Source organism: Megalopta genalis, chromosome 6 (genome assembly GCF_051020955.1).
Source record: "Megalopta genalis isolate 19385.01 chromosome 6, iyMegGena1_principal, whole genome shotgun sequence".
Classification (NCBI taxonomy): domain Eukaryota; kingdom Metazoa; phylum Arthropoda; class Insecta; order Hymenoptera; family Halictidae; genus Megalopta; species Megalopta genalis.
The window spans coordinates 16,824,833-16,838,794 of NC_135018.1; the positions used below are offsets into that span (position 1 = coordinate 16,824,833).

Sequence of the window (13,962 nt, forward strand, 5' to 3'; positions counted from 1 at the left end):
ATCTGCACAGTAATTCTTCATTTACTCAATAATTAATATATGACTAAATAAATAAATATATATATAATAAATATATAATATAATAAAAATATAATAAAATAAATATATTTAAAAAATATAAAATATAATAAAATAAATATATAATAAATAAATAAATAAATAAATAAATAATAATATAGAGATTTTCACAGGTTGGTGGGTTGAAATCAGCGATTGACAAAGAAATGCGACCCTTATCTATTCTTAATTTCATGCGAATGAAATTCTAACATCGTATGTTTACATAAATATGTTAGTCAGCAGATTTTGTTTATTATATACTCGGTCGATAATCCATCTTCTGGTCTTAATACCTAATTTAACCTCTATCGAAGATTATATGGATTTTCCTTTATGAATTTTTAATCGACAAGCAGTATAATGTCTGCTCTCTCTCTCTCTCTCTCTCTCTCTCTCTCTCTCTCTCTCGAAAATTATATTTTTCGTGGAAACGCGAAAGTTCGATTACCGTTTATTAATTGGAATCACGCGCAAGATATTTCGTGCCCATAGCGCGTTTGATTATTCATTTATTCGGCGCGGTAGAAAACACGAGCTTAAATGGGAATCCGATGAAACTACACGGTGCAAGCAAAATTTCCATTCGAATCCAGTTTTCGTAAATTCAATTATATCACCGCGATCGTTTATATTTTTATATATATATATGTTTCGTGTTGAACGGCGCGTCGGAACGGCATCGGGTTGCGTAGGACGTCATTAAAAATTGTTCTAAATCGTTGGTTAGAAGAAGCTTCCGTTATAAATATCACGGAATACGCGAATCGTTATTTCGCGTAGGTGGTACACGATTCGAGAAGAGAATATTTATTTTATTTTCATTCCCAAACGACGGAAATGCGATTCGATCGCTGATCGTAGAAACAGATGGAAATTCCGATGAAACAATTTTAAATTGGTTACGAGTTACGTTATGTTCCCACACGTCGTTGACCTCGCAGAGGATTTATAAATCAACGATCTTGTTCGTGAACATCGTACTTTCCGTTACATCGCAAGTTACTTAGCAAATACCTTATCTCTCCTATACCGTATCTCGTGGAACACAGCAAGTCAGAATTGAGTTTGCGGAGCGATGAATTACTGATCACGCTGCACAACTGATTCATGAAGAACGAGCATCGGCACTCGTGCCGAATCCAAGAAGAAGCCGACGTTGCAGGTAATCCGAAACAAAAGCAGCGAACCTAGTTTTAGCGCGGTTCTATTCCTGAAAACTACAATTTCTCTCCGTTCGATCAAAATGCTACTTTTCTCTGTAAAAAAAAGTTTGCAAATATTCTCGAACTCGCATACAAAACCGTGGACCAAAGTTTCGTAAAACAAAAGTTTGCCAATTGTGCTGCGAAAATTTCAAAATTGGCCCGAGACTGGTCCTCGATTCCATAGCCATATGATTTATGAAGAACGAGCATCAGCACTCGTGCCGAATCCAAGAAGAAGCCGGCGTTGCAGCTAATCCTAACCGAAAGCAGCGAGCCTAGTTTTAGCGCGGTTCTATTCCTGAAAACTACAATTTCTCTCCGTTCGATCAAAATACTACTTTTCTCTGTAGAAAAGAGTTTGCAAACATTCTCGAACGCACATAAAAAACCGCGAACCAAAGTTTCGTAAAACAGAAGTTTGCCAATTGTGCTGCGAAAATTTCAAAATTGGCCCAAGACTGGTCCTATGATTCATGAAGGACGAGTATCGGCACTCGTGCCGAATCCAAGAAGAAGTCGACGTTGCAGCTAATCCTAACCGAAAGCAGCGAGCCTAGTTTTAGCGCGGTTCTATTCCTGAAAACTACAGTTTCTCTCCGTTCGATCAAAATGCTACTTTTCTCTCTGTATAAAAAAGTTTGCAAATATTCTCGAACTCACATACAAAACCGTGGACCGAAATTTCGTAAAACAGAAGTTCGCCAATTGTGCTGCGAAAATTTCAATGGTCCTCGATTCCATAGCCAACTCGATCTCGCTCTCGTGTGAAACTGAATTTTGCTTCCTCGACAAATTTCTAAATATTCTCAAAACGCTAAAGTTTCACAAAGAAAGATGTCAGCTACTTCCACGGTAGAAAAGAATCTGAAAGTCGTCCAAGAGATCCGCGAGTCTGCCGAACGGTTGTTCAGCCTGTCCGGAGACAATCCTGGCGACATTGAACCTGTTGGGATTATGGAATGAAAATGAATATGATTCTAATTCTTTTCTTAAAAAGGACTTTATTTTATTCCTTTATTGAGAGAAGGTATATGTGCGAAAACGATCGAGCGACCAAACTCTACTGAGAGTCCGGTAAGAAAAAACGCTTCTTTTATACCCTTTTTGGGTTCGTCTTGTCCACCAATCAGAGACGTTTTATTTGTCGCGTTTCACATTGTATACGTGACGCTGGGACCCCCAAACAGTCAGGGTACGATGTATATCTAACCCTTAAATGCATGAATTAATGAATTTTATTTAAAAAATAGGGTTGTAATTTTTCAAATGAGTGGAAATCGGGAAAAATATTAAAAAAAATTATAAGTCATATCTTATAGGGTTTTTATTGAAAAATATTAATGATTCATTTTTGGTACACTATGCAAAATAGACATAAAAATTCTTTAGTTAGTATGACATATCTATAATAAAATTATAAACCACATGCATACCACACCAAAACAAAACCAACAAACCAATAAAGGAAGCATAGTACTAAATACATGTCGTAATTATTACCATTAGTGCATGTTGTCCCATTTTTGCATCAACACGAAATAAGCCCTCCATACACATGATAGTTACGGAATATAGACAAAAGTACTAGCAAATTAATAAATAAGAGCCTTACCTTTAGAAAATATTGTTTGTTCAACGAATACACCAAAATATTTCTAAATAATCCACTTCCAAAAGTACGTAAATGAACCCGCTATCAAAAATGCGCGCCAATTGGTATAACGTCAGAAAGATACAAATATTGAAGTCAAATGTCATTATTTTAGTTAATTTTTGATAAGTCAATGGACAAAGGAATCACTGCCATTCAGCCAAATGTATCGATATCAAAACTGTTGTCGGGTATCCGCGCAAAAAGTTATTGATTCATTTTTGGGACTCTATGCATGTAAGGGCTAATGGTACCGGTGATGATGTATCGCGGTATCTACTATATACAGTTTACATCACCGTCGTTGCCCGCTGACGGAACCGGCGAAAATGTAAACCGATATCTTAGTATCTTAGTACTAAGTAAACTATAGATTAATTTTTGTTCGAGGCTAAAATTTCAACAGAACCGGTGTCCGTGTCAGCCCAGTCTGTTACGGTTGGTAATGGAGATTTATGTGGCTGATGGTACTCACTTGAAAGGGAAGCCATAGGACGAGGAAGGCGCCGACCGTGACGGCCAGGGTTTGTCCGTAACGCGGCAACGCCAAGGTCTGCGTTTGATGCCTGAACGATAACTCGACGGTGTAAATGGCACGCGCGTGTGCACGAGCCACCAGGTAGACGTACATGTAGCAGGCGATCAGAACAAGGGCGCTGGGCGCCCATACCGCCACCACCAGGAACACCCTAACCGGTGGCAACACGGCCGCTCCGAACCTGCAGCTGCCGCTGTAACAGAAAGCGAATCGGTTTCACTCGTTAGCCGGCCGCGTTGCGCAATCCCGCCGCGATTCTACTTCCGTTTAATTAATTTGAACCTTTGTGACCGGTTCAATCGCGGCCGACCCGTGGCGTAACCGGTCCCGATGCCTGCGGGAAACGTTCCTCGTCGAATACGCTCGAATATTACCAGCACGCGTTGCAATCTACCGGGTGTTGCGCAACGTACGCGCACGGCCGTGTTATTTGGAGCAGTCGCGGATTCATTAAAATTCGCCGCGGTTCCGGGAAAAGGCTCCGAATGTTCGAACTTGGAAATACACACGTAGAACGAATTTATATGCAAAATCGTTTTTGTCGGTGCGCGAGTGCGAATTATTCTTATTGATTGGGCGTCGAATATGCGACTCGAAGCTGAGAGGTGATTCGAAATCGTTGCTTGTTATTTATCGTTATTTATTAGATATATTAATCGTTGCTTATTAAAACATTGACTGCGAAATTGGTATTGAAATTTTATGTTTACGCTTTGATATTATATGACATTGGTTGATCAAATATTGTTATCAGCAAGAAGCACGGATATTCCACTAGAGAACGGTTGAAGCGTATATCGAAAACAATATATATTTTTCTTCAATATTTTAGATTCGAATTTCGTAAAAGAAAGGTTCTGGATTTCTCTGAGATTGCGTTGAGAAGTAATAAAATTAAAGAATGTCTAATTTAGAGAAATCCGTGTAATTAAATTGTCAGATCGAGTGGATTAAATATCGAGATTCTTCGAGATTCTTCTGTATTTATTTATTAAAATTTTTTCACGTCCATAAAAAAGACACATTTTTGATTTCGCTATGGTATAGGTAGCACGGCGATATAATACTTCTGATGTAACTATTGCTCGAGTGTGATTAACAAGCCTGGAAGAGTGGGCGTAATTAAGATAAGGAAGGGGAACTTCTTACCGCGCTCGACGGTGCTCGAAAAATTGTTTGCCGAGTGGAGAATATTAAAGAAATTTAGTGAAATCCGTGTAATTTAATTGTCAGATCGAGTGTCAGATCGAAATCGTTGCTTGTTATTTATCGTTATTTATTAGATAAATTAATCGTTGCTTATTAAAACATTGACTGCGAAATTGATATTGCAATTTTATGTTTACACTTTGATATTATGTCAGATCGAGTGGATTAAGTATCGAGATTCTTCCACGTTTATTTATTAAAAGTTTTTCAGGTCCATAAAAAGACACATTTTTGATTTCGCTATGGTATAGGTAGCGCGGCGATATAATACTTCTGATGTAACTATTGCCCGGCTGTGATTAACAAGCCTGGAAGAGTGGGTGTAATTAAGATAAGGAAGGAGAACTTCTTACCGCGCTCGACGGTGCTCGAAAAATTGTTTGCCGAGTGGTGGATATTAAAGATCGTTTAATTTAGTGAAATCCATGTAATTCAATTGTCAGATCGAGTGGATTAAATATCGAGATTCTTCGAGATTCTTCCGTATTTATTTATTAAAATTTTTTCACGTCCATAAAAAAGACACATTTTTGATTTCGCTATGGTATAGGTAGCACGGCGATATAATACTTCTGATGTAACTATTGCCCGAGTGTGATTAACAAGCCTGGAAGAGTGGGTGTAATTAAGATAAGGAAGGAGAACTTCTTACCGCGCTCGACGGTGCTCGAAAAATTGTTTGCCGAGTGGTGGATATTAAAGATCGTTTAATTTAGTGAAATCCGTGTAATTCAATTGTCAGATCGAGTGGATTAAATATCGAGATTCTTCGAGACTCTTCCACGTTTATTTATTAAAAGTTTTTCAGGTCCATAAAAAAGACACATTTTTGATTTCGCTATGGTATAGGTAGCACGGCGATATAATACTTCTGATGTAACTATTGCCCGAGTGTGATTAACAAGCCTGGAAGGGTGGGTGTAATTAAGATAAGGAAGGGGAACTTCTTACGGCGCTGGACGGTGCTCGAAAAATTGTTTGCCGAGTGGAGAATATTAAAGAGCGATTCGACTAGAATATTTTACGACGAGAGTTTACAATTTGTCTGCCTCCGATCTTGATAATATTACGAGGTACGGAGCTTCCCCCAGCGATCTTCGAGCGATCATATTTTTTTAGCAGACATTAAAACGCTATTTTCCCACCAAGACAGAAATGAAATTTTCCCTTCGTTCTCGCGCATCATCGAAGAAAGATAACACATTTTCTCCGCGCGAGCTTCCTTTGTTGCCCCGATAGGACTTCCTCTCGCGAGAATATTTCCCAAGATGGCGGCAGCGATTTCTTAGAAACGAGCGGAACCGATCGAGATCTCGTTCTTCGAGAGAGAAAAAAACAAGAAGATACGGTCCGTTTGAAAATCCTGAGACCGAAACGATGAAAAACAGACGCCCGTAAAATTGACAGAAAAATGATCGGCGCTTCGATCGACGACATCGTCGTCGTGTTTACAATAAAAATTCAATTAAACCTTTATCTACTATAATAAAATTTTAAAAAATTTTTATTTACTAGTACATTTAATTAAAACAATAAAATTATACTATAAAATAACCTTTAATTAAATATATCAATATTAATATTAAACAATAATCTATAATAAAATTTATTTACAATAAAAATTCAATTAAAACTTTATCTCCTATAATAAAATTTTAAAAAATTTTTATTTATTAGTACATTTAATTAAAGCAATAAAATTATTACTATAAAATGACCTTTAATTAAATATATTGATATTAATATTAAACAATAATCTATAATAAAATTTATTTACAATAAAAATTCAATTAAAACTTTATCTCCTATAATAAAATTTAAAAAATTTTTTATTTATTAGTACATTTAATTAAGACAATAAAATTATTACTATAAAATAACCTTTAATTAAGTATATCAATATTAATATTAAACAATAATCTATAATAAAATTTACTGTGTCGTGTCTCGCACGTCCGAGCCGTTTTCAGTTGCAAAGCAATTCCGATCGGATACGGAAGTCTCCAGCAATAAAATGGAGGGTTTCGAAAGTATAGAATTTGCATTGATGGATTCAATCGCGGCCAGCGGGCACCGGGCGTTGCAAAATGGCCACCGTTTTACAGGCGACACCAGAGGAGAGCGATTCTATCCCCGGTCTCCTTCGGCGGACAATGAAGTTACATAAACGGAACAGATCAGTCCGTTGTCCAATGCCCGATGAATACAAAGGACCCGGTTGTTTGTTGCACCACGGCAACGTGGACACGTGCCAAGGTCGATCCTATGGTGGCCGTGTATCGATTACATTCTGCACAATCTCTACGCGAACCTCTAACGTTTACCGGCGAACTTTCTCCCCTGTTTCATGTCAGATGCTGCCGCAATATCCGCCGGAATCGCACGACCCCGATGATGCCCCCTCTGAATCGCAGAAATTGCGGCGGGATATTAGTTAACGATTCAACGTGGCCCCGACGTGTATTTCTCGACGTGCTCCTCGACGTTTCGGCGCCGCGGATTCAATTATAAACTGCGGAGGAGCGCTGACGCGAGGAATATGTTAGACATTAATGCGGAGATCCAGCACTAGGTATGTGCTCGGATCTTCCTTATTCTGTCCTATATTCAATCCGCGAATGCTTGAAGCAATTTTGGCAGCGTTGTCTATTTTTAGATGGACCGCTTCGGCGAATTCGGATTTTATATGCCATTTGATATTATATGCCATTGGTTGATCAAATATTGTTATCAGCAAGAAGCATGGATATTCTTCCACTAGAGAACGGTTGTAGCGTATATTGAAAACAATATATATTTTTCTTCGATATTTCAGATTCGAATTTCGTAAAAGAAAGGAAGAAATAAAGAATGTTTAATTTAGTGAAATCCGTGTAACTCAATTGTCAGATCGAGTGAATTAAATATCGAGATTCTTCGAGATTCTTCCGCGTTTGTTTATTAAAATTTTTTCAGGTCCATAAAAAAGACATATTTTTGATGGGAAAATGTGGAATCCCAAGTTCAGCGAAACTTCGTGGAAAATGAAATCGAAAATACGGGAGAGACATTCTCTCGTCGACTAAAATAGCTTCTCTTGCGAAAAGGTAAAGCAAAAATTAAATTGAAGCAATTCGTGTTTAATCACTTAACTGCGTCGATCGATTTTTAAGGTATCAACTTTGTATGCGTTTTATGGTCGAGCACACCGAGCGCAGTTTCTTTCGGCAAATTGTTCCAGAATGATTCCAAAGGGAGCGATATTTATGAATACGTTTCACAAGCATTTTAACCTAAGTCGTAGGAGAAGTATTTTTTATTGTAAGACGTAACATTGCCATTTCCTTATGACGTGTGTACGCGTTGTCCACAGTTGACAGGTTAATAGTCAGATTTTCTCGAATTGTAGACATTTGTGTATTTCGCAGGTGTACAAAGATCTGCAGATCAGTTATTCGAATTTGTCGAAAGTTCTAGAATGCACTGCAATTTATTTAGCAATTTTTGCAGTCAACAGAGAGCATGTTTCGAAGATTATTATGCTCGACACAGAATACTCTGGACGATGCTATTGAAATGATTTTACTCGGTCGTCCGAAACACTTACTTTCGCCAAACTTTAACCGCAGAATTTAGAAATCCAGTGAATTCTCCCTAATTGACGCTCAGATTGCGCACAAAAGTGGACTATTTTGGAAGCGCGGATACGATTATTCGAGCCTTGCGATTCGTCTTTATAGTTGTCGACAATCGGTAACTATAGGTAACTGTACAGGGTGTCCCAAAAATGTCTCGCAATCCGAAAGTGGAGGGTTCCTCGGATCATTTGAAGCAACTTTTTCCTTTACAAAAATGTTCTCCGAGGCACCGTTAACGAGTTATTAACGAAAAACAGTGACCAATGAGAGGCAAGCTCAGCTGGCGCGAGGCGACCGAGCCAATGAGCGGAACTGGGCTACGCGCGCTGGTTAGCTGGGCCGCCTCGCGTCAACCGTACTCGATTCTTATTGGTCACTGTTTTTCGTAAATAACTCGTTAAACGGTGTCTCGGAGAACATTTTTGTAAAGGAAGAAGTTGCTTCAAATGATTCGAGGAACCCGCCATTTGCGGATTGCGAGACATTTTTGGGACACCCTGTATTATTCGAGTCTTGCGGCTCGAATAATCGAATCTCTACTTCCCAAATTGTTCATTTTTGTGTACAATCGGAGCGTTAATTAGAGAGAATTTACTGTAGATCGTTCAAATTTGGAAAACAACGGCGGCCATTTTTTTGTCCGGCAAGTTTCGCGTATACCGTAACGTTCTGAGGTTGGCGGGGCAGTTGTGGGCGTTCAAACATCGCGATGGAAGCGTCCCACCGTTTCGGTATTTACGAAACGGTAAAAACTGTTTCAAGCTTTCCTGACAATGCTATAGTCCTGCGCGGGGCGGCGCAGTTATAGCGTGCGCCGTGCCGGGAATAAAGTTCGCGATACAAAGGAATGTTTAGCAAATAGAAGGGGCGGTGGAGGGGGGATGTTTGCGCGTTTCAGTGTTAGATTTGTTTTGCTCTCTTGGACGCGTGTGTTTGAGAAACGTGAGGAAACGAAACGCGGACTGGCCAGCGTCCTCAATGGGAACGCGCGATTCCGGAAGTACAGGCGGAAGGCTGCAACCCTTGTTTGGGGAACGTGACTGCAGGCTAATTCGATTTCAACAATTTTCGGAATGTTTGACGAGCGACGATTGTCAAGGAGAAAGAGAATTTATCTATTCGACACTATCGATTGCGCCGTTTATCTGTGTTTATCGCCTGCGATGTCTCTCGGTCTACAGCTCTAAATAATTACTTGCGACCACCGGGCTTCGTCTATTTTCGTTCGTTCGCATGCGCTGAACTATTTTTGTTATTTTTGTCTCTGGTATCCTCGGTTGCCACAGTTTACTATAGTTTCCGTTTCAAATATCTCAGCGGTCAGTTCAAAATATTCGGTTGTTCCGAAAATAATTTCGTTCTTTCACAGGAAAATGGAAAACGATTTTTCAACGGTTTTTTTTCTGGTAGCTTTGAAACCTTACGCTCGTAGAAATCCTGTTTTTTTTATTGGCAAAATACCGAATCAAGCGCTTTTCTAATATCCTTGCGAAACGAAACCACTTTCCGAACAACCCAATAATTACTGGAAACTATTGTAACTTATTTATCGTGAAATCATTCTGTAATTGTGCATGCGATAAACTATAATATTTTCGTTTGACTCGTTTTAAGGGGAGAATGAAAGTTTCAGTATTTTATTTTATTTTCAAGAACTAAAATAATTACTCGCATCTATTCTCCTTATGTTATAAACAAGTTGTGCTATAATTGCGTACCAAAGTATTCTTAATTCACTAATTCAGAGCATAAGTTTCTCTGACGTAGGAAAAATCGAAACAGGACGAATAATATCATTCGTCTCGTTGATATTTTATTTGGAACATTCATGACAAAGTACAGTAAATTCTTCCTAATTGGCGTTCCGATTGTGCAGAAAAATGGACAATTTGGGAAGAGGAGATACGATTATTATTGACGATCGGTAACTATAAAAACGAGTCGCAAGTCTCTAATAATCGCATCTCCTCTTCCCAAATTGTCCATTTTTCTGCACAATTTGAGCGTCGATAAAGGAGAATTTACTGTATCAGCGTGCGAAGTATAAAACGGTAGAAACTTCGAAAAAATTTTATATAAAATTATATCATTATTTACTATACGAGCTACCACAATTCTTTAAAATTACACATTCATATCCTGTTTCTTACATATCGATTTTGTATTTAAGTTTCCAAATTTACTCGTCGATATCGACACGAAATTAGTTCGTAGAATTAAACATGAGATTTTACGATTCCAGAAACTTCCTTCAGAATATTAACAACTCCGAATGCATTCAACCCTATCGGGCACAAAACGAGCAATTTCTAAAATGTCTCATTCGCATTTATTTATAGCTTTTGTTATCACCGACGGTGGAGCGATCGGTAACACGGATCTCGTCCCTAATAAGGACATTTGTTTCAGCGCTGTCGAGCGTGATAACAACAATAAAAAAGAGAACATAAAATAAGGGACGACTAACATTGACTGCAATCAATAAAGTTAATAATAATAGTGACCGACCTGTGCGGTTGGGTTTCGCTAACAGCTTTCGCGTAGATCAAAGGAGAAAGGCCGACGGCGATCGCATAGATCCAGAACACGGCGATGTACTTCTCGATGCTGCTGTGGGTGATGATGTTCTTGTACCTAAGCGGCTGTGCAAGCGAAGTCAGCCGATCGACAGCGATCGCGACAGTTACCAACACGCTCACGCTGCACAAAGCGATCACTATGCAGTAGGGGATGATGCACAACGTGGATACGCCATTTTCCGGCAGTCCGGATAGTTCTAACTTCATACCGAAGGGCATGAACACTCCGACCTGTTCAAAATTGTATTAATTAGAATTGATAGATCGATTGATAGATTAATAGATTAATATGCAAGATACGAGAAAATAATATATGTGGCTGATCTTTGTTTTAAGGGCTAGGGTTAGGATTGGTTTGCATAAACTTTCAACGCGTATAACTTTCGGAGGAATTTTTGGAGTTTTCTCGGAAAAATCTACGCGATTGTACATAAAAGAGCCAAAAATCTCTGGACCCGTAAAGTTTAGCCGTATCTTTATTTTATTTCGATCTGCAAAGTAGTTCAGAAGACGAGGAACACTTTGTGTTCGATTTCTTGTTCGTAAAGCAGTCTGCGAAAGTGCAAGGCTGCGGAATTCGAATTCGAGTTGAACTTTGTATTGTGCCAAATTTATATTTGGCAGATTATTGTGGTATTAGAACGGCTTAGCACATATACAGGATGTCCTAAAAATGTCTCGCAATCCGAAAGTGGCAGGTTCCTCGGGTTATTCGAAGCAACTTTTTCCTTTACAAAAATGTTCTCCGAGACACCGTTAACGAGTTATTAACGAAAAACAGTGACCAATGAGAGGCGAGATCAGCTGCCGCGAGGCGGCCGAACCAACGGCGCTAGCGGTCGAGGCGGTCGGATGCCAGCTCAGCTGGCGCGAGGCGACCGATCCAATGAGCGCGTCAGCCGTTCTCGATTCTTATTGGTCACTGTTTTTCGTTAATAACTCGTTAACGGTGCCCCGGAGAAAATTTTTGTAAAGGAAGAAGCTGCTTCAAAAGATCCGAGGTACCCGCCATTTCCGGATTGCGTGACATTTTTGGGACACTCTGTATAATAGCTCACAATCTAAAGAATTTTAGCGTTCGAATTGTTCGAACTTCCAATTGTGCTACATTGATAGCAACGCGGTATTAATTTTGAAATTAGCGACCGATTTACCAAAACTTCTGTAAAGACATATTCGAACTATCCTAACTTGAAACTGTCCTAAAGAAAAGGTCAAAAATAAATTCGAGATAAATGTGCGCGTGCTTATGAGCGTTCTCTGAGACGTGCAATGGGAATTGCGTCACACTTAGACCCGCGTCAGCGTTGCATTTATCCGTGAAACGAGCAGCCCTGGATGCACAGGATGCGTCTTGTGCTTTTTCGCAGTCCGTTGGCCGGAGTTTCCGGATCGCGCAGCTTGTTACGTGCAACGTGAAACAGACAGCGAGCGCATCCGCAGGAAATGAAAGCTTTATGATGACCGCCGCGCGTCGGTTCGGTACTCCGCCCACGGAATCGCGTTTCATAACTACCGATGCAACCTATTGTGAAATTAAGTCGGTTAGGTGTTCGCTACGTTATCGGAAATAAAGATTAATCCGCATTGCGTAAATGTTAGGCAATTATGGGATCCCCACGCCATTCCGAACGATCAAATTATCTTCTCTTTTTATCCTTTAAAGGATATGAATTCATACTGACCACACACAAAGTAAATGTTTTCAATTCTTCCTTGCAAATTGCTCGACTGCTTTTGTCGCAGTTTTCATCGATCTTGAGAATTTTCTTTCGGTTCATGTAGTGGTTCGAACGACTGGGAAAATATTTTTTTCGACGTGTTTAAAATCACTATTATTATTATTATTATTATTATTATTATTATTATTATTATTATTATTATTATATTATATAATTATATTATATTATATATATAATATAATAATAATAATAATAATAATAATAATTTATAATTGCATATATATATATATGTACCTGCCCATTGAATGAACAAAAAAAATGCATAATAATAAGCTGCTGAATAATATTATCGTAAGAGCAAGCTATTTTGCTACTGCAAGTTCATACATACCTGAGCACAATTCTAGCATTTTTTTTATAGCTATAGCCTTTTCTAATAGTGTAATATAAGGTGAAAAATACGTCAAACGACCAACGAAGGAATAACAAGTTTTGAGAGATATTGTACAAATTCATCGAACGCACCTTTAAATACAGATTTTATTGACCTGAGATATAATAACAATACTTTCCATCAACGAATAGCACCTCGTTAAAATAACTAATTTTTACAAACGTAAAACGTGAAACAACTTGTAAGCAAAAACACAATGGTTGGCTGTATATAACGTGAAAAGAATAATGATAAACGTTACTTGTTCATATATGTGTAATTCGGAAAATATTCATTTGCTGGAAGATGTTCATTCATTGGTCAGATCGGGCTACGTACACATGCCCAAAATCGTTATTACCGCATGCAAAAATTTGGTCCACCCTCTCTAAAGTTGAATCAATTCAGCCACGAAGTTTTGGAGGTGATGCCTTTATTTTCTCTTGTTTCTAAAAATACCGGAACATCGCCGGTATTTTCATATGGAAAACAGAACGAAAACTATTGTAAATAATGATCGACACGTTTTCGAAAATACCCAAATAATCCTGTCGTTCTAACGAAGGGAAGCTGTTACGAGAACGGATCAGCGACCACGCAAAAGCAAACACTTTCTTTTTTTTTTATAGACAGATAAAATCTGTGCATCTAAAGGAGGAGTTAGGTGAGGGCGAATTAAAGTTGAAGGATCCTCGACCGTCGTTCTTTTGTCACGGTGTTCGGCTGACTAATTAAAATACTCGATTAATCTTCGGGAACAATGAGCCCCTTCAGTGTCAATGCCTCTTTTCAGTCTGACGAGGCTGACTGCAACGCTGACGGGACGACCGAGTCGATTCGGTAGATAACGGGCTTTTCATGGACGTCGACGCGCTAAAATTCGGCTCTGCCGCGTATCGATTTATTCCCGCGAATATACGCGTGGCGTATCATCATTTGATTCTGATAATTTTGCGACGATTACACAGATCGCTGATTTAAAGCAGAT

At 38.8% G+C, this 13,962-nt stretch overlaps 1 protein-coding gene across 1 annotated transcript in view; it reads right to left on the reverse strand.

The window, feature by feature from the left end:
* LOC117228121 (uncharacterized) overlaps positions 1–13,962 on the reverse strand; it is a 223,456-nt gene that overhangs the window by 14,844 nt on the left and 194,650 nt on the right. Inside the window, exons 5-6 of the mRNA XM_033483807.2 lie at positions 10,789–11,090; positions 3,392–3,647 (exon numbers count right to left, since the gene is read on the reverse strand). Coding sequence (XP_033339698.2) covers positions 3,392–3,647; positions 10,789–11,090 — 558 coding nt within the window. The remainder of the gene's footprint in view (positions 1–3,391; positions 3,648–10,788; positions 11,091–13,962) is intronic.